General features: G+C 28.9%; 3 protein-coding genes across 3 annotated transcripts; 1 reads left to right on the top strand and 2 right to left on the bottom strand.

Annotated features, from left to right (window-relative positions):
* Positions 1 to 220: 220 nt before the first annotated feature.
* On the top strand, positions 221 to 871 carry LOC129609835 (RNA-binding protein 45-like). The gene has a single exon (XM_055521960.1). The coding sequence runs from the start codon at positions 221 to 223 to the stop codon at positions 869 to 871; it is 651 nt and encodes a 216-aa protein (XP_055377935.1).
* Positions 872 to 14,111: 13,240 nt separating this feature from the next.
* Positions 14,112 to 15,590, bottom strand: LOC129609834 (tigger transposable element-derived protein 2-like). Its single transcript, XM_055521959.1, has 4 exons — positions 15,491 to 15,590; positions 15,020 to 15,265; positions 14,616 to 14,713; positions 14,112 to 14,540 (listed from the first exon to the last, which is right to left on the bottom strand). Exons 1-4 carry the CDS (start codon positions 15,588 to 15,590, stop codon positions 14,112 to 14,114), a joined length of 873 nt encoding a protein of 290 aa, XP_055377934.1.
* Positions 15,591 to 21,340: 5,750 nt separating this feature from the next.
* LOC129609833 (tigger transposable element-derived protein 1-like) lies at positions 21,341 to 22,580 on the bottom strand. The gene is made up of 2 exons (XM_055521957.1): positions 22,013 to 22,580; positions 21,341 to 21,918 (listed from the first exon to the last, which is right to left on the bottom strand). Exons 1-2 carry the CDS (start codon positions 22,578 to 22,580, stop codon positions 21,341 to 21,343), a joined length of 1,146 nt encoding a protein of 381 aa, XP_055377932.1.
* Between the last annotated feature and the right edge of the window lie 2,613 nt (positions 22,581 to 25,193).

Here is a 25,193-nt window from a genome sequence, read left to right as displayed (position 1 = left end):
AAAGAAAAAGAAGTAGGAATCTGGTAAAATGAGTTTGTTAAGATCTAATGTTAGCTTTGTGCACTACTCTGCCTGATTTAGTTAAAATTGTGGTATCTCTATTTGTCGCTACGATTTCCTTCTTATAGCGAAAGGTCAGTTTTGTTCCCAGTCCTTTATTATGCTTTACATAGACTGCCTGTCCGATTTCGTATTGTTTAATAGGTTTTTTACTTTTATTATGAAATTTAATGTCCTGTGCTTGTTTGTACTTCAGTTTTTCTATATTATTCAAACGCGTTTTTTCGAACTCTGTAGTAAAACCACTACCGAAGAATCAATTCGGAACAATTTTTCTGAATATGGTACAATTGAAGACATCTGGATTGTGAAAAATAAACAATCAGGAGAAAATAAGGGAGTTGCTTATGTCAAATTTTCAAAGACAAGCGAAGCCGCTGCTGCCCAAGACGAATTAAATGGAAAAACAATTGATAATGAAGAACGTCCAATAAAAGTATTAGTAGCGTCAAATCGAGAGTCAGGTTCAGGAAGATCAGAAAATGAAGAAGAGAGATACTTGCGTTTGTTTACTGTAGTAAACAAACCAATGACAAAAGAAGAGATACAAAGTGAGTTTGAAGAATATGGTGATATAGAGTTCGTTACCTTCGTTAAGGGTAAAGTAACAAGAGAATCGAAGGGTTTTGCATACGTAAAATATAAAAATTTTACTGGAGCTGCAAAAGCCTATGAAAATTGTCCCCAAAAGTATAAAGCAGTTTTTGCTACACCCAGATCAAATGATTCATATGAAGATCGCAGAGCGCGACCGCTTAAAAGACCTGGAAGAGGAATGGATGTAATTTTTGTTGGACCCAGTATCGATTAGGAATTTAACAGTTTCCCCGTTCCGCAATGGATGTTCGATGTATGGGATCGAGGAAAACCCTAGTCCAAAAAATTGTCTTTGTCTTTGTCTTTGCACGAACAAGTGCATTTTGGACTGGCCTGTGGGTTTTTGGTTTCAGTTTGGTTTATCTTTTGGATTTTATTATTCCGATTATTTTGATAGGAAGCATTCCCTTTGAAGGGGTTGTTAGGCCTATTTTGATTTTGATATTTATACCGAGATTGATTCGATTGATGTGAGCTCGGTGGCCCTATCTTTGGCAGAGTTGTAGTAAATGTGTTAGATGGTCTCATGCCATTATGTTGGTTTCTATATGAGCTATTTCTCCACCGGCTCGAATAATTATTATTGTGTTGGTATGACTGGTTCCGCGCGTTCGGATTGAATCTAGATTTGTTTGGGGGCAGGTGGTTTCGCTTAGGAGGATTTGATTGTATTTGATTATTACTTGTTTGCCCTGAGCTATTATTGACGTTGTGAATCTTCAGACAGAGATGCAAGGCCTGTGGTAAATCTTGTGGCTCTCGCATGCTCAGAAGCCTTGGCAAATCCCCATTCAAACCACGAATAAAGGTGTTCAGTGCCTTGTTTCTATACATTTTAGTTATTGCTGATCGCGCATCTGTAGTTAAAGGCATGGAGGATAACTTTTCTATCATAAGAGAGAGATGTTGATAGATTTCCTTGTAAAAGTCTTCAATTCTCGCCCCCCTTTGTTTTTTCCTTCCCAATTCATCTTCTAAAGTATCCACGTCTCTTTGGTCAGCGTAATGCATGTTTAAACACTTGACCATTCTACTCCAATTTAGGGGTGTATTATATGACTCTAAGGCCATATCAGCGCTTCCTGTTATCTTACTACGAATGGTATGGAGGATTCCAAGATACTTAGAGGTGCCTCTTAAATTGTCGTAAATTCCAAGTACTCTTTCGACGCTCTTTCTCCAAGAGCCATATTCACCAGGTTCACCTGAAAATTCCCTTATTCCCTTGACTATGTCGGGTATTCGGTTCATACCTTCCAAGTCTCCGTTCGTTTGACAAATGTCATCATTGTCGTCGCCCTCGTCATATTCGTCGTCCCCATTGATCGTCCCAACCCTGTCCATTAACTTTCTGGTCTCATATTGGATCATTTCCCTAATTGCATTTCGAAGAGACTCACTATTTTCAAATAAGTCGTCCCTTGAGATTGGACTTGCCTCTTCGGCGTCCATCTCGGGGATCTCTGGGGTTGAAATTCTGCAAGGAGATCTAGAAAATCTTACAGAGGGTGGAGCACTCATTTTTAGGGATGAGAATTAATTAAAAATTTGTAAACACGAATTAAGTTCAATTTAAGTCAGTTAAGATGGTAAGGAAAATTTTCCGTATTTAATTTTAATAACTTAATTGTTTATTCAAAACTTGCTTATTTCGTTTAATTTTGATAGTAAGTAATAAAAATGATAATCCTGTGAAATTAGAAATTTATTTATTAAAATTTTATTTTCTTTGATAGTAAAACAATAAAAATTATTATCCTGTGAAATTAGAAATTTATTTATTGAAATTTTATTTTCTTGAGTAATATTTTTTTTTCAAAAAATTATTTCCTAAAATAATAAGGATGATTTGTGGTTTCAATGATAAAAATTTTATTATTATTTTGAAATCTCCAGTTTTCTATTTCTAGTTGTTTAATTTGATTTTTAATTTTTACTAAATTTAATCGGAATCGGAAAGTTTTAATTTTTACTAAGCATCGGAATCTTTATGTTTGTTTTAATCTTTTATTCTTTATACAGTTTTTGTTTTAGTTATATTTTTATTATTATTTTTTTTTTTATTTACATAAATATTAAATGCTATTACTATTTAATGATTAAAACGCTGAGAAAAATTGGAAATTTCAAATGAATTACACAGAAAAATTTTTGGGAAGGAAAAAAAATCGATTTATTTATTTTTTATCTTTAATTTTTTGTTTAAATCTTAATTACCATTTAATTAAAAGGAAATCTAATTTAAAATTATTTAACCTTTATTATAATTTTTCCTTTTTCACAAAAATTGTAACAATTATTATAATCTATTTAATATTTAATGCTTTAATTCTTTATTATTATTTTAAGACAAGAATACAGAAGATTTCTTCAATATTTTTGTGGATATTGTGTAAGGGATATAAATTATCAAATATTTAATCCTTCTTTTTTTGTTTTTAAAAATTTAATTTGCGTTTCATTAGTACTATTAGTAGTTGATTTTTAGGTTAGTTAATTTAGTAAAATTAGTGAATTAAATTGTTAGTAGAGCAATTTTAATATAATTTTTATCTATAGAGTTTAAAAGTTCATAAGCACTAATATTAAACTAGGCACTATAATTTCTATTCTACAGTTAATAAGCTAGAGCGTATGTTTAAAGATTAATGAGCACTATTATTACTTTGAATTAGGTTAAGCATTAAATTTTCTATTTTTTTTTGTTGTAATTTTCTACGGTTATTTCTACTATATTTTAATTTCTACAGCTGATCAGCGCAATTGATTTGTCTTAAGATCTTTTATTTTTATGTAATTGCAGTAATTTGTAAAAAAAACTCTCTCTTTTCTCCCTACAGATGGGGATACTTGTTTACGAGAGTAGGATCCTTATAATTTTATATCAATAATTTTTATTCAAAATCTTTGTACTTTTATTTTCTTTAACTTTCTTTATGTTTGCAATAACAAGTTTCTTTGTAATTATTTATTTAGCTTGTATGATATTTAAGTGAAAATTTTTCGAAATACAGGTCTCCTTTTCTCCTTTTATTTAAGGATACTTGTTGACGTTAACTACCATGAAAACCAGTTGGATTGCCATCTGATTAGGTTCCACCTGCAGTCTTTTGCTACAACGAGTGGGCCGCTGTTAACTGACACTTTGTAGAGTCAGGCTCTAAATACCGCTCACCCAGACTCAAGCGAGCTTTAAGTATTGGTAGTCTTTCACAGTATTTTTTGCCTGCTCCGTGCAGCAACTCCGTTTTATCTATTTTTAGATTACTCCGGGGCACCTTTTCCCACTCTATTGTTGTAGCAAATTCGGCTTTTCGCCTACTTGCTGCGCGTTATGCAGAGGGGAATTCTTCTAGCACTGTTGGAAATTAATTGTATTTACTGTTTATTGAATCTTAAATTTAATTTAATCAAAAAAAAAAAAAAAAAAATGTTTTATTATCTTTAATTTGTCTCAAGATTTTGTTAATTTTATTTTTTGAACTCTTAAAATTTATCTCTTAAAAAAAAAATTTTTGAACTTAAAGTTTCCTTTATTTATTTCAATACTTCACAAGTTTTTATCTTCTTTTTTTTTATTTTTTGTTCCAATACTTCACAAGTTTTTACTTTTTATTACTTCTGTTTTTGTATTATTTTTTTCCAGGTTTTTCTATATTTTTTTATCTTTTATTTTTTTCAGTGCTATTCATTCACAACTCTCATAACTTGGGTGGTCCCTGCTCGGGCGCCAGATAACTCCTACCCTTTGGAGTTAGAAAGTTTTATTCAAAAAAAAACAATCTTAATAAAAAAAACCGTTATTTTATTTTAATAAAATTTTTAATAAAAAACTCTTTATTTTATTTTTACGTGTTTTTTATTCTAAGTTCAGAATAGTAATGAAATAATAAAATACAATTTTATAAAAAGTGTTTTTATTCTACCCGCATAACACGCGACTTTTGTATTTACGTAACCGAATTTATAAAAAAAAAATATATAAAATATATTTTTTTTTATTCTTTTTATTTTTATTTTACCAAAACCTTATAATACAATATTTTATTAATAATTTATTAGAACACAATTTATTTTATATTTAATTTTTATTTATTATTATTATTTTCTTTATTAACAATATTATAGTATTCTTTTATACAAGAACTGAATTTGAGAAATTACACGTTATGTTTATAACTAGGAATTAAAGACTATTACTCTATTGAATTGAAGACTATTACTGAATTAAAACTATTTTTCTTCTCTATTTATACTATTTTAATTTTATGATCTTGTTTATTATTATTAATAGACAATCTTTTGTTTTCAAGATCATTTACAAAATTGTTATTTTATCTATCAGGAATAACATGGAATATTTTTATATTGTCATATTTATTTAAGTATATTTTATTCTTTATCATTTTCTTAAATTTAATGTTTTTCAATATCAAGAATAAACATGTTTTTATTACTTTGTTTATTTACTTTTTCTAATACTTTATCGTATTTGTTTTGACAACATGTTGACTCTTGATTTTGTTTATTAACATTGTTTTCAGTAGGTTATCCTTATCTTTATTCTTAACTTCTTTACATTTTAAAATACTAATATTATTGTCAATCTTTATTATGATGGTCTTTTTTATTATTCTTTGTTTCAATCATCAATAACGGTCTACCTAGATAATGTTATTATCTTTCTTTGTTCTTTTGTCAAGACATGTTTCGTTTTGTTTACTTAAAATATCTGTTACTTTATTATAAGTAGGTACAATATTATTTAATGCGTTAGTGTTAGGTAAGGATGTAACTTCTCCCTCCCTTAGTCTGGAATTCTCCTGAATTCCATTTTTAGAACAGAAAAATTTCTTTGTACAATACATGATAAGAATTGTTAATGGGACTGACATTATTTTCAAAATTGTTAACATTATTATATTTTGCCCTATTGACATAGTTTTAGAATTATTTGTTGATTCCTTTATTTCTTTAATATTATTTTCAAATTTTAAAATTATATCTTGAAATGTAATTTTGTCTGTAAAATTTATATTATTAATCGTGTTTGGGTAATAAAACCTTTCTTTTACAATATCTCTGGTATTAGAAAATTCGTTATCTAATATTTTTAAAGTACAGTTGTTGTAATGAATTAATACATTACCATTAAGAATTATTTTTCTACCATCACAATTTTGTTGAATTGGTAAATCATGTGCATTTTTTACAATTATTGTTTCCTCGTCAATTTCTATTGTTTCTAATAATACGTTTTTTACTAATTTGCAATTATTTTGAAAAATACAATGTTTAGATTGACTTAATTCATTTAATGTTTTTAATGGTTCATATTTGTAAGTTTTATTATAAAATTCTATAATTTTCTCTGATACATAATCAATTTCCTTATTTATTTTATTCGGAACAGGTATTATTATTTTTGCCTGGACTTCCGTAAAAGTTTTAGGTATTTTAATTGCAAAAATTATATAATTGTTTTTAAATTTAGTGACTCCTAATTTAATATATTGCATTTTCTCAAAATCTATTTTGTATTCTTCTATTTCCGAATTAGTCAGTATGCTGGGATGTAAAATTCCATGCCTAGCAGACGCTAAATTCTCTTGTATAATTTCTACTTTATTTTTTAAAACTTGAATCTTTAAAAGTTGGTCATTAAATAAACTGTCTTTAATATTTATATTAATTTTATCAAGTTCTCCTAGTATTAATTTCCTGTCATCTAATATAACTTTTTCTAATTGTTTCAAAGTTTTGTTAAATTGACTATTTATTTTTATTTGGCTATTTATATTGTTTATTACATTATGGTTATTAATATCTATATTATTTAAGTGTCGTTCAATATTACATCTGTCTTCTTCGTCCATAGTACCAAACAACCATTTTGATGTACTGCCAATAACGTTCAAAAGTCCTCGTCTTCTTCTATTATGTCTGGGTATTAGTGTGTGTATTCTGTGTGTCAAGTCTTTAAGTTCTGTTAGTAATAGGTCTTTGTTTCTTATGTCTCTATTTTCTATATTTATTTCCATGTTATTTATTATTTTTAAAATTTCTGTTGGATTTATTAAGTGTAAAATAATATTTGTCTTTGTTACTAGTTTTACCGTATCAACTCTTATAGTCGTAAATCCTACTTCGTTATTTATTTCCTGTACTAGTAGTCGTCCGTTGATTGGTATTATTGTCAGAAAGCATATCAATATCCCTATCAGTATCTGTGAATTTAAGCGGTCTCTTAATGTTACATTCGTGAATATTTTTTAATTTAAATTTTCGAAATTTTGGTAAGTGTTTGTGTCGAAGAGCTTTGTAATTTTTAATGAAACCTTCAAGTCGCTTTTCTTTATATATTTCCCTACCTTTATTTATTTTTTTTATTCTTCCTGTTTTTATTTTAAGCATTCTATTAAAAATCTTTGTTTTGTCTACCCTACCTTCTTGTATTTCTAAAGGTGAAGTTCCAATCGTAGAATGGTAGTTCCCATTATAATATTCTACTGCTTTAACCATTTGTTCTCTTATAGGCAATTTGTTATCAATATTTAAAATCCTTATTTTCTCCGTAATGGTGTTATTTATGCGTTCTACATCTGAATTCCCTGTGTGGCTATTGGGTTTAACATAATGAATTTCTATACCCTCATTTTTGCAAAAATCTTGAATATTAATACTCTTAAATTCGTTGTCGCATATTATTTTTTTCATTTTCCCTTTTATTGATATGAAAAGTCTAATTTTTTCTATCATTGTTTGGTAATTCCTATCTTCTAAATATAAACTTACAACATGTTTTGAGAATTTATCGATGAAATTTAAAAATGAATTCTTTTGATTTACATATACATCTATGTGAATTATTTGATTTATATCATTTGGGGTTTCTGTTAATTCGAATTTCTTTTTAATGGGTTTTCTATCGTATTTACCTGCTGTACAAGTATCACAATTATTTATAACTTTATTAATTAGTACCTTTAAATTTGGCCTATATATTTTAGATTTCAAACTTTCATAATTTTCTATTATACCTGAATGTCCTGATTCTTTGGTGTGATATAATGAGACCTGTTTAAGACAGTCCTCCTCATTTTCAATATCTTTTGCATAAAAACTACATTTGACAAATTTTAAAGTTGTGTCGTTTGAATATAATTCCCTAATTTTTTGTTGTAATATATTGTATTCGTGATCAGAAAGTTCAGAATAAATTGCTATTCTACCCTTTGAAATATACTTTCTTAATAAATCAGGTAAGTTGTTAGTTAAATCATTTCTATCAATAAAAATTCTCCTGTTACCAAAAATTTTCCTAAATTCTATTTCTTTTGTTTCTAATAGTATTATTTGAGTTTTAAATCTATTAACAGTTGTTTCCAATATAGGAATGTGGTCATTTAACTCTTCTTCAGCGGAATGTATTGTTTGCATATCGACAGAACCATTTTCTTCCCTTTCTAAATTTAATTGTTCGTCTATTTCCATATTTTCGAATGTTATTGATTCTCTTGGTGTAGATGTTAGTTCTTTTAACGATTCAGAAATTGTTTTATTATTACCTTCTATCATATTTATTTCATTTGTATCTGTATTGATTCTACTAAGAAAATCCGCGGCAACATTTTCTTTCCCTTTTATATATTCCATCCTAATCTTATACTCTCCTAATTTTAACAACCACCTTTGGTGCCTAGAGCTGAAATCCTGTCCTCTATATTTAACGTACATATACTTTAATGGTTGATGATCAGTAAAAACATCAAATTCTTTTCCATACAAATAAGGCCTGAAATAATTTGTTGCCCAAACTATTGCCAATAACTCTTTATCTGTAGCAGAGTAGTTCCTTTCATGGTCATTTAATGTCCTGGATGCGTAGCATATAGGATGTCCCTCTTGAGAGAGAACAGCCCCGACAGCAAAATTGCTGGCGCCAGTTGTTAGAGTAAAATTTCTTTCAAAATTTGGATATTTAAGAACGGGGTGATTGGTTATTAAATTCTTAAGTTTTTCAAATGCATTTATGTAGTTTGGATCGTTTATATTTACTTTACAATTTTTTTTCAAATATTTTGTTATCGGATGTGCTACTTTCGCGTAGTCTCTTATAAATTTCCTATAATATCCTGTAATGCCTAAGAATGATTTGATCTGTTTTTGTGTAGTTGGTAATTTGAGCTGTTCTATTACTTTAATTTTATTTGGATTTGGTTTTATTCCTTCTGCTGTTAAAATGTGTCCTAAAAATTCTGTTTCCTTTCGCATAAAATTGCATTTATCTATTTGTACTTTAAGCCCTTTCTGTCTAAGTCTATTAAATATTTTCCTAATGTTTTCTATGTGTTCCTTTAATGTGGTACTAAAAATTAAAATATCATCTAAATACACAACACATATTTTGTTTATGTACCCCCTAAGGACCGAATTCATAAGTCTCTGAAAGGTAGCCGGTGCGTTCTTTAGACCGAACGGCATTCTTACGAATTCATAAAACCCTAATGGTGTTTGAAAAGCTGTCTTTTTTCTATCCTCGGGACTAATTAAAATTTGATGGAACCCTTTTGCAAGGTCCAGAGTGGTAAAATATTGTGACCTACCTAGTTTGTCTAAAATTCCATCAATATTAGGTATCGGAAATTTATCGTCTATTGTTATTTCATTTAATTTCCTATAATCTATTACTATTCTCCATTTCTTTTCACCTGAATTGTCTAATTTTTTTGGAACTATCCATAAAGGACTATTATATTTTGAATTACTTTTTACTATTATATTCTGATCTTCCATTTCTAATAATTGTTTATTTATCTCCTCCTCATGAATTTTAGGGAACCTATAAGACTTAGTATTGACTTGTTGATTTGTCGTGGTTATTATTTCATGTACTACCTCGCTAGTGGCAGTCAATCTGTCTCCCTCTTTAAAAAATACATCCGAATATGTTTTTACAATATTTTCTATTTCTAACTTCTCTTCGTCGTTTAAATGATCTAAACTAATTTTTTCGAGTATGGGTTGACAAGGTCTATTAATTTCTATATTGAATATTTTTTCTATCTCGTGTGGATAGCCGCTATCTATAAATCGAATTTTATTTTCATTTATCTCAACAAATTTTTTTTCTAAATTTATCTTTGCTCTCAATTTACTAAAGACGTTTTGTCCGATTATTCCATCATATGACCTACTAGATAAATCCACTACTTTCCAATGAATATTACCGACTTGTTTCATTTCTTTAGGAATAGGAGTAATTATTTTATGAGAAATTGTATTTGTTCCGCTAATTGTTGAATATACTAGAGGGTTTTCGAGTTTTATTTTTGGGTATTTTAAAATATCATGACGTATTATACTAGTTGTTGATCCCGTATCAACCAAACACTTAATTTCCTTATTTTCTATGTTTAATTTTATTATGGGTAATCTATTGTCTGAGGCTTCACCCGAAAATTTTGTGAACTACCTTCAATATTTTCTATTTCCATGGGTTCGACACCTTCATGGTTCCGACTGGTGGGATTATTTCTAAATTGACCCGAATTCGTTCTTTGTCTATACTGACCTGAATTGTCTTTGAACTGTCCAAACCTATTATTATCTTGTTGTCTAAAATGTCCAGAGTAATGTCCAGTTTGATAGTTATTATTTCTGTTAAAATTTTTATTTTGAAAATGGTTGTTTTGTCGGTTTGTATAGTCTAAGTTTCGTCCTTGGTAGTTATTTGTATGATATCTATTTACGTTATTATAGCCATTGTTTTGTGGGGAATCAAATTGATTATTGGAACTATTATTTCCGTGATTTATTCCCACACTTTTATTATTGTATCTACTATTAAAATTATTGCTTTGTTGATTATTATAATTTCTAAAGTTTTTATTTTGTTTATTAAAAGTTTTTCTAAACTCCCCCTTAATTATTTCATTACAGTCTGACATTTTTAAAAGTTCGTCTTTTAAGTCTTGATAATTATTTATTTCGCTAATGAATCTTTGACCTAACCCGCCTATCATTCTTTTTATAGCTAAAATTAACATGTGGTCTATAACTTGTGGACTTGCTTCCACATTTGATTTTTCGGAGAAATGATATAACTCATGTGCTTGACTTCTTAAACTATCGAAATTATAAATTAAATCTTCAATATCACATACCTTCATATTAAAAGCTTTTGCTGATATCTCTGTAAGTTGAGTTGTGGGTTTAAACTCCTTTTTGAGTCGATCTTTGATTTGTTTCCAATCGCACCTATCTTCGATGTCAAGAATTCTCCGTTTTGCTATCCCTGTTATTTTCTCGTTGTAAATGGTTTTTATAAATTGCCTGTAAGTTGCTGAGTCTGAGCTGATGTTGATAGTATCTTCGATGGAGTTGATAAAAGATGTAATTGAGTAATTGTCCTCACCACTGAATGGTCTCAAGTATTGTATTTCCTTTCTGGTATGGTCTGTTGAAGTTGTATATCTTAATATTGTGAGTTCTCGTTCTTGTTGTTCTAGTCGAATAGCCATTTGTTGATATTGTTGCATAAATTGTTGTTCACTTATATGTTGTTGTTGTTGTTGTGCAGAACCTTGTTCTTCTTGTTGAAGATCAATTTGTTGCCCTTCTTTTTGGGTCAACTTTGGTTTTGTATCACTGTTTTGCGAAAACATATTTAGAATATTGTCACTTAAGTGTTTTATGTAAGGTTGGTTATTTTTATTGTTTTTTTTATTTTTTGGCATAAAATAATTAATTTCACTACTTCGTTTCTGCGTAAAAAAAAATTTTTAATGATTTTACTTTGTGTCCGTAAATGTTTTTATTTTAATTAAATATGCAAATCGGTTCGATCACTAGATCCTTTTACTTCGGTAGAGGATCCTACCGACTGCGCCACTTTTGTATTTACGTAACCGAATTTATAAAAAAAAAATATATAAAATATATTTTTTTTTATTCTTTTTATTTTTATTTTACCAAAACCTTATAATACAATATTTTATTAATAATTTATTAGAACACAATTTATTTTATATTTAATTTTTATTTATTATTATTATTTTCTTTATTAACAATATTATAGTATTCTTTTATACAAGAACTGAATTTGAGAAATTACACGTTATGTTTATAACTAGGAATTAAAGACTATTACTCTATTGAATTGAAGACTATTACTGAATTAAAACTATTTTTCTTCTCTATTTATACTATTTTAATTTTATGATCTTGTTTATTATTATTAATAGACAATCTTTTGTTTTCAAGATCATTTACAAAATTGTTATTTTATCTATCAGGAATAACATGGAATATTTTTATATTGTCATATTTATTTAAGTATATTTTATTCTTTATCATTTTCTTAAATTTAATGTTTTTCAATATCAAGAATAAACATGTTTTTATTACTTTGTTTATTTACTTTTTCTAATACTTTATCGTATTTGTTTTGACAACATGTTGACTCTTGATTTTGTTTATTAACATTGTTTTCAGTAGGTTATCCTTATCTTTATTCTTAACTTCTTTACATTTTAAAATACTAATATTATTGTCAATCTTTATTATGATGGTCTTTTTTATTATTCTTTGTTTCAATCATCAATAACGGTCTACCTAGATAATGTTATTATCTTTCTTTGTTCTTTTGTCAAGACATGTTTCGTTTTGTTTACTTAAAATATCTGTTACTTTATTATAAGTAGGTACAATATTATTTAATGCGTTAGTGTTAGGTAAGGATGTAACTCGCGCTTCATTCATGATGTTGAAATATGCTGATGATGCGTTTTCAGTTAGTTGAGTTAATTTCAGCATAAAAAATGTTGCAATAAAGAATGTGAGAAATAAAATGAAATAAATGTTGAATTAGCTAAAATTGGACGGCGCGTGTAGCTAATCGTTGAGAAAGAAACTATAGGGTGTTAACTTATATGCAACCCTTGACCCGTATTGCACAGTGTTCCAGGCCGAAATACATGCAATAGAAATCTGTCTGAGAATCCATTTGGAAAGGGGGTATAGAAACCGCACCATCTATGTGTTCTCAGACAGCAGGGCTGCACTGCTGGCGCTCCGTTCAGCTCAGGTTACATCCAAGCTGGTCTGGAGCTGCCTTGCTGCACTTATGGAATTGGCATCGGAAAACAGAGTGATGCTCATTTGGGTGCCGGGCCATAGTGGCCATGCGGGCAACGAAGTTGTCGATGAGTTGGCGCGGAGGGGATCTGGGGCTGCCTTTGTGCAGCCGCTGCCTTTCTGTGGTCTGCCTTCTTCTGCCGTGGGGGCCAGGCTTGCCTGCCTACTCGCGGCGGAATGCAGTCGTCACTGGCGGGACACGAAGGGGTGCCGTCATGCGAAGGTGTTTGTTCCGGCGTGCTCCGGCGGATTCGCTGCGGAGTTGCTGGGGATGAGCAGGAGCCGGGTTCGCACTATTGCGAATTTCTTCACGGGGCACTGCCCGGTGAAATACCACCTGCACAGGCTGGGGAAGTCGGGCTCCCCCCTGTGCAGATTTTGTGGGGGTGGCGATGAAACCGCCGTGCACATTCTCTGCGACTGTCCGGCACTGGCTGTTCGGCGCCGCAATTGTCTTGGACATGGGTCCCTAAGTGTTCGGGAACTATTGTCCAACTCCCTTAGGGATATCGCCGGCTTTGTGATTGGGACGGGGATATTATAGACGGGAGAGTGGGGTGGCTACAATAAGTCAAAAATGGCTGCGGTGGCTTGGGGGGATGCTCCTGTCCCACTCGGTTCCCTTAGAATCTACGAATCTACGAAATATTGACATATAATTTATTTGCCTAGCTGCAAAGTCTAACTGCCTATAATTATTTTGTACATTTTGGGCATGGAGTTCTTGCATGGCTGTGGTTTCTATCCGTTTATTTTGTTTTAACACTTGTTGTTGTACTCGTAATTGTTATGCCATTATATAACTTCGGTTTATATCAAATTTGTTTATATTCATTAAATGTGTCCGTTAATTAAAAAATATATTTTTTTTTTTAATTAAATTATTATTGTCACCTGTGTAAGCTTGTATCTACGAATTAATTTTATTCTAGGTTGACCACTTTATAATGTCAATAATTTATATAGATATACAGTGGAGTCCGCTTATAGTCACACAAAAAATTTCATAAAAATGTGTGACTATAAGCATCATATGCCTATAAGCGTCAGTAGAAAAAAAAATTTATAAATAAAACTCAAAACTTTATTTTTTTTTTAAATTTAATTTTAAATTAAGTACTTATATGATTATGTACATAAATAAAAAACCCATTTACTTTACGCAAAGAAAACCAAAAACAAAAAATTCATATACATACTTACATATGTAGTACGTATGTTAAAACAAAACAATATTCAAAAAATTCTTTAAGGGATCAAATCTAACGTCTACATGTACATATCACATAACATCACACATAATTTTATTAAGTTTCTCAATTGAAAATGTCCATTATTTTGGTTTGCTTTGTTTCAATTAAAAGATCTAAAAGTTTGTTTTCTACATCATCAATTAAATTTGTACTTTCACCGTGCTGCTCGAAATAGAGTTGTATTGTATCCAAAGCGACAAGGGCTTCCTTTTTAGTCACATTACGAACTGGTTTTTCTTTTTCTACTTCCTCTTTTGAGTTATCATTTTGCTCCGTTAGAGTAATTTCATTTAAAATTTCATCATCATTCATTTCTCCAAAACATTGCTCATTTTTATCGAAATCAATAAAAAATTCAAAATCGGTTTCGGTTACATCAGCAGGAACATTGATAACAATATTTTGCTCTACCTCTTGTTCTATTATATCTGGTTGGAAACCACATTTTTTAAAACAATTCGCTATGGCAGCTGGTTTTACCAACCACCATGCCTTTTTAATCCAGTGTAATGCTTTCAAAATATTAATTGATTTTGAAAATTCTTCCAATGATTTATTTTTTTCTACAGCTGCTAGCTGCTTTCTCAATATATCCTGCCTGTAATATGCTTTAAAAGATCTAATAATTCCAGCATCAAGTGGCTGAATTAAACTGGTTGTATTAGCTGGCAGAAAAATTATTTTAATATTTTTTAATTGCACGTTATCAATAATTTTATGGCAGGCTGCATTATCCACAATCAAACAAATTTTACGTTTTTGGTTTTCCATGTTATCGTCTAGTTCTTTTAATATACATGTCCATATCTTGCTTGTCGTCCAAGCTTTATTATTTGCATAATACGGCAGAGGTATTTTTTTCCCTCGTAGACACCGAGACTTATTGGATTTCCCAATAACAAATGAATATTTTTCTGAACCACTCATGTTAACAATAAACAATAGTGTAAGACGATTTTTATGATTCTTACCTCCATAAATACAATCCTTTTTAAAGGACATACTTCCAGAAGGAATGGCTTTGTAAAACAAAGCTGTTTCGTCTGCGTTAAAAATGTTTTTAGTTTCATACTGATTTAAAATTTGAGCAATACTCGTCGACTGATAATAATTTGCAGAATCTACGTCTGCAGCACTTTTTTCACCGTGTGCTTTTTTGAATATTATATTGTTCCGCTTTTTCCATCGGCTTAGCCAGCCTGTATTTGGATCGAAGTCTATATTTAATTTTACTGCAAACTTTTTAGCCTGTTCCATAATAAGCGGCCCACTAATAAATGCATTTTTATTTCTCATCTGTTCGAACCACAGGATTAGTGCCTTATCAATTTCTTCATTTTTTCCAGATCTTATTTTTTTTCTTAAAATATTTTTATTTTGTAGATCTAATTTTTTTAATTTGTTTTCCATGCCTGTGATTTTCGAAATCTTTGAAATATCACATCCATATTCAGCTGCCAGAAATTTTCTTTTTTGGCCTTTCTTAGCTTTTTCCAATAGCTCGATTTTTTGCTTTACTGTTAAAGTTTTTCTCTTGCTCATTATTTTTTATTCTTATATGTACCTTAAAATAAGATTTACAAAATTTTACACAGAATAAAAAATAAAATTTATTACCTTTCTATGTACATATTTCAAACACTATTTTAAATTTTTGAATTACAAATTAAATTAATGACAAATTTTTGTTGTGGAAATAATGTACCTATGTATGTACATACACAAAAGTGACAGAAAAAAATATTTAAGTTACAATATTTGCCGCTACAAATTCGACAACAAATATTGTAATTAAACTATTTGCCGTAAAGTAGGTAGTAAAACTACTTACCGCTTTAAAAAAAAAGGCGTTCAGAGTATGTGACTATAAGCGACGTCAAATATATGAATTAAGCAATATGGTTCACAAAAAATACGATCCAATAACCGTATGTGACTATAAACGTTTGTGACTATGAACAAATGAAAATACATGAAAATATAATAAAAAAGATGACAACGAAATTGTTGACTGTAACCGAATTATGACTATAAACAGTAGTGACTATAAGCGGATTCCACTGTATATTTGTTTTATATATTTTTCAAGTATCACTATAAGCTTGTTTCTTCGAGCTTTTATTTAGTTCTTCGTTATCCACTTTTATTTTAACTCTTCTTTTTATTTATAATTTTTATTTTATTTTCAGTGTTAACACTTTTATTAATATTATTTTATATATTAATTAACAGAGTTTATTGTTTTTAAGTTTTCTGTTTATAATGTTATTTACTGAATTTTTTTTTAGTATCGCTAAATTTTTTAAGTTCGATCGCTAGATAATTCCCGTTTAGCATTTTCCTACCGACTGCACCAATTTTGTAATTTATTATTACTAAAATAAAAAAAAAAAACACATTTTTTTCACATTTGTCTCAATTTAACATAATATACATAATTACTTTATTTTATCATGTTACTTACTTTCTTTGAAATGCCTGATAATATTTCATCATATTTTTCTTTATCTTTTAAACATGTTGAATTCTGATCGTTAGCAGGTAAAGTGTCAATATACATAGTTTTATTGCTTTGTTTGCCTGTATTTATGTTGCTATGCATATATATAACTCGCACGTTATATATGCATGTTCGTGTGAAATTTGTGTGTCGCCATTTATCGTAAAATTTGTGTTTTTTAGTTATAGTGCTATTTATATATTATTATTAGTTATTAAAATTTTATAATTTTTTTATATTTTTATATTTTATTGTCCACATGAATTATGCACTGCATGGAAACAACCATGCTCATGTATAAAATGTTAACGCAAGGCTAAAATTTTCAATTATTTTTATTTTAAAATTTTTATTTTATGCACTTTTATTAACTTTATTTAAATATTATTTTATTATAATGTAAAATTTTTTTTAGCGTTCGGGGTCACCATTATAACAGCAAGTGTAGACGTAGTTAAAATACCTTTTTAGTTGAGTTCTTTTTCAAGACTGATTTATTTCATTATTCAATACATATTTTTGTAATCTATTATAGTGTATTTGCATTCTACGTAATGGTGTAAGCAATAATGTAAGCAGCAAGTGTTTCCACATCATATACCCTTCAAACATTTCGTCCAGCGAATATATACTTACGTATTTCAAAAGGTTGCGCATAAAAATTTGCTCTTTTTTTACCTGTGGAATTTTTCTTTATTCAAAATTCTTTTTTTAAATTTTTTTTGTTTTAAAGCTTTTATTATTATTATTATGATTATCATTTCCACTGGCGGTCACTTACGAACTAACTACTTAAAAATTATCCACGATTTTATTTCCAATACTATTTTTTATTAAAAGTGAAAATTGCTTGATTGGCAATTTTCACTTATTATTTAAAATTTATTATTCTAATAAAAATGTTTTTTTTTTATTTTTTTTATAATTACTTGCGCAATGCTAGTGTCTCATTACAATTAAATTAAAATTTAGGTAGTTCGATGAATTGCAAATGGATATTACATAACGTATTACGTTAAAAGAAAAAGTTGTCATTTATTAGTCAAAAATAACAACAAGTAAATGTTAAAGTAAAGGTTTTATTTATTGAAACGGTAGAGGGCAATCTTTATTTGAATTTATTGATGAATGCCCGGGCAATTCTGTTTTACTCAGCGTGTCATGCAGAGTAAAACATGGTGGTGACGTAACACCTCCGCCCTTAAGATCCGACTCCGTGCGGATTTTGTTAAAAACAACATTTAGCTTGGGTTTTGAAGTGTTGAGGTGAAATTTGAAATAAATAACGAAAATAAAAATTAAAATTAAAAAAAATTCATAATAGAACAAGAAAAATATTTAACCATCCTAAACCGGATGAAAATTTATTTATTGAAATCTTAAAAGATCATATACCACCTAAGGGAATAATTGGTATAATGATTGATGACCTCCCAACTTACAATGAATTTCAAAATGTTTACTTAAAGCATTTTTCAAAAAAATAAATCGTTAAAATTAAATAAGTGTTCGTTTTTACTTGAAGACATTTTATGTCGATATGAATTACAAGAGCTAATTCTTGATCAACACCAAAAAACAAATCACAGAGGTATAAATAATGTTTATCAAAGCTTAAAAAATAAATATTATTATCCAAAATTAAAACAAGAAATTCAAAAATTACTCAATAATTGCCACATTTGCAATGTAGCAAAATATGAAAGGAAACCCTTAAATCTACCACTAAAAATTACTGAGACTCCTCACAAACCACTAGAAATAATCCACCTTGATATTTGGTTTAAAAGCAAAGGAAATGCTTACCTAACAGTAATTGACAAATTCTCGAAACATGCACATGTAATACCAATTAAGTCCAGAAATTGGATAGATTTAAGAAATGCCTTTATGCAATACATCTCATCTTCTGGCAAACCTAAAAAAATTATAACAGATCAGGAAAAGGGCTTTAACAGTTTAAATTTCAAAAACTTTTTAGAAAATGAAGGAATTGCGGTACATTTTACAACACCCAATAACCACTCGGGTAATGCGGATATCGAAAGATTCCACAATACGTTAAATGAACATATCAGAATTTTATACGCAATACAAAAGGAAGAAAATTTACCTATGGACGAAGATCCAGTTATAAAAAGTGTTAAAACTTACAATGAAACAATCCATTCCTCTACAGGTAGAAAACCTATTGATTTCATAAACGGTAGCGTAAAAACTACAGATTATCCTACCGACTGCGCCACTTACGTATTTCAAAAGGTTGCGCATAAAAATTTGCTCTTTTTTTACCTGTGGAATTTTTTCTTTATTCAAAATTCTTTTTTTAAATTTTTTTTGTTTTAAAGCTTTTATTATTATTATTATGATTATCATTTCCACTGGCGGTCACTTACGAACTAACTACTTAAAAATTATCCACGATTTTATTTCCAATACTATTTTTTATTAAAAGTGAAAATTGCTTGATTGGCAATTTTCACTTATTGTTTAAAATTTATTATTCTAATAAAAATGTTTTTTTTTATTTTTTTTATAATTACTTGCGCAATGCTAGTGTCTCATTACAATTAAATTAAAATTTAGGTAGTTCGATGAATTGCAAATGGATATTACATAACGTATTACGTTAAAAGAAAAAGTTGTCATTTATTAGTCAAAAATAACAACAAGTAAATGTTAAAGTAAAGGTTTTATTTATTGAAACGGTAGAGGGCAATCTTTATTTGAATTTATTGATGAATGCCCGGGCAATTCTGTTTTACTCAGCGTGTCATGCAGAGTAAAACATGGTGGTGACGTAACAATATGCTTTGAGGGATAACTAATGTAGCTGTGTGCCTACAGCGTTTATTTTGACCTGAAATAAATTTAAATTTCCTTTTAATTCTAGAAGGATGAATATTACGATTATTATTATCTATGAACTTATTGTCTTGCCGTCGGCTTTCGATCTGAATATACCTTGGGGTGGTTTTGTACCTTTCAGTTTCAGGGTTCTTAACTAAAATTTTGCCAGAGTCTTCTGGTTTGAATTCACTTCTATTAATGTTTAGCTTATTTATATTAATTATTTTTTTTCTGTGAATTAAATTTCTAATTTATTCTAGGTTTGAAACTTTACCGTTTAGAATACCAAGTGGTCTAACTTCAATTGTCGAGTGGATTGAGTTATTATATTTTTCCACCGCAAGAAAAACTTTATGAATTGTATTTAGTTTGCATTTTGTTGTTTCAAAGATTCTAAGATGTTCGTTAAGAGTTCCATGAACTCTCTCAATGTCAAAGTTGCCCGTGTGGGATCTAGGTGATATGAAATGAACTTAGATATTGTCTTCCCAGAATGTTGAGTCTCCGGATGGATATCGCCGCTTGCCCTTGGATTTTTCCGAGCAATATCCTCAGTACATATTTTTTGTGTTCTCCGTCGGTTAACATCCCTGTTAACGACTTCACTTCGTTGATGAAGTTGGATACCTCGTAGTGTCTAGTACCGGTGAATTCTGGGACACTTCTTATTATTATTTTGTATTTTTAATTATTATTATTTTGTATAAATATGATTATTATTTTGTATTTTTAATTGTTGAAGTGTTAATGCAATTCCGTCTAAATTAGAATCGTTCATTTAGTATAAGTAATAGGTTATTTATTTCTTTTTACCGATAAATACTTGAAAGTAACACTGTTCACTTTGTATAATAATGTTAATAACTCGAATACAGTATAGTAAATTAATTGTTTCTTTTTGTAATTCACTACTTATTTATTTTATTTATTTTTTTTTTCAAAGTTAATAAAATATTGTTTTCCCGAACCGTTTTTTATTTTTTTTTAATTTTTAACTATATTTCGATTTGTTATTTTTATTTTATTATATTAGAGCAGTGTCGGTATCCTACCGACTGCGCCACTTTTGTATTATTTGTTATTTTAACAAATCACAAAAAAGTTCCTGTTACTTTTTATTAATTAATTTTTTTTTCTTATATTTATTAGAACCCAATTTTAATATTAATTGTTATTTTTTTATTCTTCTATTAATTTCTTTTTCTTTTAATTATTACAAAAAAAATAAAAACTTAATTTAATTATATATCCACTTTTCAAAAAATATTTAATATAGTTTTTTCTCGCTGCAAAAACTCTTTGTTTTAAACTTGATCCTTTGACAATAAATTTTTGACACCTCTTGATTTAAGAAAAGAAAAATTAATCCAAGTTATAATTTTTCCTTGCTTTTACAAAAAAAATATTTAAAAACAAAATTTGTTTTTACTTTTTTCATTTTTTATTTTAAATTAGCAAACCAATTTGCTGAAAAGAATTATTTTTTAGATTTTTATTTTTTTAGAAATTTTTTCACACGAAATTATTAGATTTTTATTTTTTTTAGAAATATTTTCATACGGAATAGTTTATTAAGCGATAATTTCAATGCATAAATTTTATACAAGAAACAAAAAAAAATATTATTTTAAATGTTTGTAATATTAGATTCTATTTTCATTATTTACGTAACATAACCCTTAGTAACGACGGCTTAAGCCAACATGTGTGATTTAAATAATAAAAAAAAACAAGACAAGAAAAACAAAAAGTATATTTTGAGTTATATTGAAATGCGATATATAATTAGAATAACAAAATAAAGAAAATAAAAGGTGTCGCTTAATTAGTATTGAAGTGTTGTCTATACTGGAAGAGGATATATAACTTGCACTCATCTTTTTGTTTATTGAATATTGCGCCAGAAAAGAGGAGTACCATCCTCTAGGAGCACTCAAATATATCACATGAAATCTTTTGTTGCAACATCCATTGCAAGTAAACAACTCGCTTTTAGCGTCTGATACAGAGAGTTTTCACTATCACTTTCAACAATCAGTCTTGTTTTGTTAAATTGCTTAATTTCGCTGTCATCGCTCGATAATATTTCAACACAGGACTCTTCAGAAACGATTTCGGTTCGGTGAGACTTAGAAATAAATTCTGTAATTAATAATTGCGATTTCTTTTGTCTTAAATCTTTTAACTCCTCTTCATACTGGGCTAAAACTTCGTTGATTTTTCGCTGAAACTGAAGAGCTCGTTCAACATTCGGGTCATGTTGTTGAAAATAATTTCCCAATTTCTTTCCTAACGCAAGTCCTTCTCGAACAATTTTAGCTGTAAAAAGATGTTTTTCACATTCATCAATCTCAGCTTCAACATCACTTTCAGACTTTTGCCTTGTTTTACTCACAATTTCAATTAATTCATCTTCGTCTAGTTCTTGGTCTGTCATGGTTTTAATAATATCTTCCTCATTTAAATCTTGGAAATCTTCTCCACCTATTGCGTGAGCCAACTCAATTATATTGGAGTATTCTTGTTCCAAAAATATTCTAGAGTCCAAAAATTTCGACAACTTGAGGCCACACTGATTTCCAACATGCATGGAGCGTCGATTTTTTAATCTTACGGTATGATATTCCTATATGCTTAACGCTATCTAAAATGGTAAATTTTTTCCATGCATTGATAATTGATATAGAATCATCATTTTCCAATTGATCCAAAATAAAACTAAACGTGCTTTTGATGTATAATGCTTTGAATGTTGCAATAATCCCTTGATCTAAGGGTTGCAGTAACGACGTTGTGTTTTTCGGTAAAAATTCAACTGCAATGTTTTCGTAGCATAAGCCCTGAGGGTGGCCTGGAGCATTGTCCAATAACAATAGCACTTTAAAAGGCAATCCTTTGTTAATTAAATATTTTCTTATATCTTGGATAAAATGGTTCTTAAACCAGTCACTAAACAAAGAGGCGTTAACCCAGGCTCTTTTGTTAGTCATCCAATACACTGGAAGATTATTTATATTTATTCCTTTAAAAGATCGTGGATTTTTCGCTTTGTTAATCACCAATGGCTCCATTATGTAATCACCAGAGGCGTTGCTACAAAACAAAATCGTTATTCGATCATTTGCCGCCTTATGACCGTTGGCTGATTTACAATGCTTAGCTAAAAAGGTTCTTTCAGACATTTTCTTCTAAAACAATCCACATTCATCCGCATTAAACATCTGATCTGGGCAACATGAAATTATTTCAGTAAATTTTTCTGGATATATTTTTGCTACATCTGAATCAGCAGAAGCCTGTTCTCCTTTTAATTTCAAGGAATGTAAGGAATGCCTTTGTTTAAATCTCTCGAACCAGACCATGACTTGCATTAAAAGGCGCCTTAATCGAAAAAGTACTAGTGGATGGCATTTCATTTTGAATTTTTTCATAAATTTTTAAAGCTTTATTTGTTATGGCGTTAGTGTCGATCGGAACTCGTTTTTGATTTTGATCTTCAAGCCAAATAGCTAAAGCTTTTCTATGGTTTCTATTGCAAAATTTCTCACATTTGACGTTTTACTCATGCTTGATACTATTCCAGTCGCTACACTTTTTCTAATTGACTCTTCATTTTTTCTTATTGTTCGTATTGTTGCTTCATTCAATGAATAAGATCTAGCAACATCTACTACTCTCTCGTTATTCCGTTAGTTTGTCCAAAATTTCAATTTTTTTTCTAATGAAATAACTTTTCTTTTCATTTCTTTATTTTTATCCTTCGGCATTATTAGGAACTAAAATTTTTAAATATTTAATAATAAAAATGTTAAACTATTAATTTTAAACCACGCGGAACCCACCAACTGAATCGCATAGATAATCAAAAAAAACTAAATAAAATATTTTCACTGATTTGTATAAACAGATATATGTATACAAAAAAGGTAAATTCCCTATTTTTAAAAATGAACGTACACGAGTATAAAAACGAAAAAAGTGTACACACGAATTTTTAAGTACATACAAAGTTTGTTACATCAAAATAAATGTGTTTTTAAATTTTTAAACGAGTACCGTGCAAAACGGATTAACTGTTTAATAGATTAACGGTTAATAGATTTGATTATCTCCATTCTTGATTAAAAATATATAGCCTGTATAAGCTTGTTCATAATTTTCTACTATTGGTGAATTTATAGCATTTAGATAATAAGTCAGCATCATCATTTCCCTTTATATCCATATGTTATGGTACCCACAAAAATGAAAAATTATTCTTATACTCATAAGGGCACTCGGGGAATCAGAGTCCACTATCACTTTTTTGTGTATAAAATTTTCGTATATATATTTCACAGCCTTCAGTATTGCTTACGACTCGACTTAAAATGTGCTTGTATCATTTAGCAAATGACTTTATTGAATTTAAATCCACATTCGGTTTTATTATCTAACAAAGACACGTCGGTGTAAACAACGTACTAATATAAATATTTAGTTTTAATTTTATCTAAAAACAGTTTTTTGTATAATTCTTTCGAAGTAGTTTTGTTTGTAAAATTACCAAAGGATATATTATCTGCATATGTTTAAGTCTGTATTTAACCAATAGGGTTTTCGAAAAGTTGTTGAGTATAAATATTTTTTTGTTGAGTAGTTTCTTCCAAATTTTCTTTAATTCGTGAGGGCACAAGGTCTAAAAGACTTCTTTTACGTATATTGTAGATTTCTTCGTTTTGTTTCATCGTTCAAAGGATTTTCTTCAATGAACTATATTTTAAGATCATAAAGCATGCCCTGCAATTTGCTTCTCAAATTTAATATTCAAAAGACTTTGACTTGAAGTAGTTACCTAGATATCAGTATTTAAAATTGTCTCTAGAGACTTAAGCAGAATGTTACTGGCAGATCTATAAATAAAACTACCATAATCAATAATTGGTAAAATAAGTACGATCAAGAGCCTTAAGAACATGTTTTTATTTGATCCATATTCAAAGTGATTTCAATATAATCCAATTTGTTTTTGGCTTTACATTTTGTATTTTGTATGCACCGAAAAAAAAATTTCTCATAATCAAAGAAAAATGGCCCATAAATCAGAGAAAAATGGGAATAATTTAGCGACATAGAAATATTTTTTAATCAATAAAATGGAGATTTTTTTTTAAATAAAGAAATCAATATGGATTTGAAAAAAAGAAATGTTTTCAAATTTAAAAAAATATTTTTTTGATTTATAGAAACAGAATTTCCTCGATTCAGAAGTAAGTTTTACAACTTGGAAAACTTGTTTTTTTTTTATTTCATAAAAAAATTTTACTTCCATCCCTTTAAATCGAGTAAATATTTCTCCAAAACAGATAAATATTTTGGTTTTTCTTTTGATGTAACTTATATTTAATTTCTTGAAAATTGGAAATTCTATTATTAATAAGATCTATCGATTTAATTTTAGTTATTGAATGAATAGAATTATTATGAGCTTCTACAGCTTTCAGAATTTTGCACTCTGTATCTAAATTTGGTTTCGTTAAGAATAATATTTTAATATATGCCATTATAGTTCCATCACGCTGAAAAACCAGAACTCACTATTCAATTTAATTTTAATTTGAAGAACCCATAATTGGTCATTATATACGAAACTTTTATCATCCAAGACTTCAATAGAATTTTTTACATAAATAATTACTCTGCCAGTATATCGAGAATGGGAATAACATCGATAAATACTATAGCCATCTGAACTTATTTCACAATAATTAATTTCAGTTGTCAAATGGGTTTCGCTTAAAAAAATTAAATCCAAG

This window comes from Condylostylus longicornis, unplaced genomic scaffold (assembly GCF_029603195.1).
Source record: "Condylostylus longicornis isolate FDR11 unplaced genomic scaffold, ASM2960319v2 ptg000040l, whole genome shotgun sequence".
Taxonomy (NCBI): domain Eukaryota; kingdom Metazoa; phylum Arthropoda; class Insecta; order Diptera; family Dolichopodidae; genus Condylostylus; species Condylostylus longicornis.
The sequence above is the reverse complement of the archived record's forward strand: the minus strand, read 5'-3'. Positions and strand labels throughout refer to the sequence as shown.

Coding starts and splice junctions, on each gene's coding strand:
- LOC129609835 (XM_055521960.1), top strand. CDS start 221: ATGAAATTTAATGTCCTGTGCTTGTTTGTACTTCAGTTTTTCTATATT.
- LOC129609834 (XM_055521959.1), bottom strand. CDS start 15,590: ATGAGCAAGAGAAAAACTTTAACAGTAAAGCAAAAAATCGAGCTATTG. Junction 15,266..15,490: donor TCTGGCAGCTGAATATGGAT/GTGATATTTCAA, acceptor AATTAAATATAG/ACTTCGATCCAAATACAGGC. Junction 14,541..14,615: donor TGAGAAAGCAGCTAGCAGCT/GTAGAAAAAAAT, acceptor TGGATTAAAAAG/GCATGGTGGTTGGTAAAACC.
- LOC129609833 (XM_055521957.1), bottom strand. CDS start 22,580: ATGTCTGAAAGAACCTTTTTAGCTAAGCATTGTAAATCAGCCAACGGT. Junction 21,919..22,012: donor GCATATAGGAATATCATACC/GTAAGATTAAAA, acceptor TTTTGGAACAAG/AATACTCCAATATAATTGAG.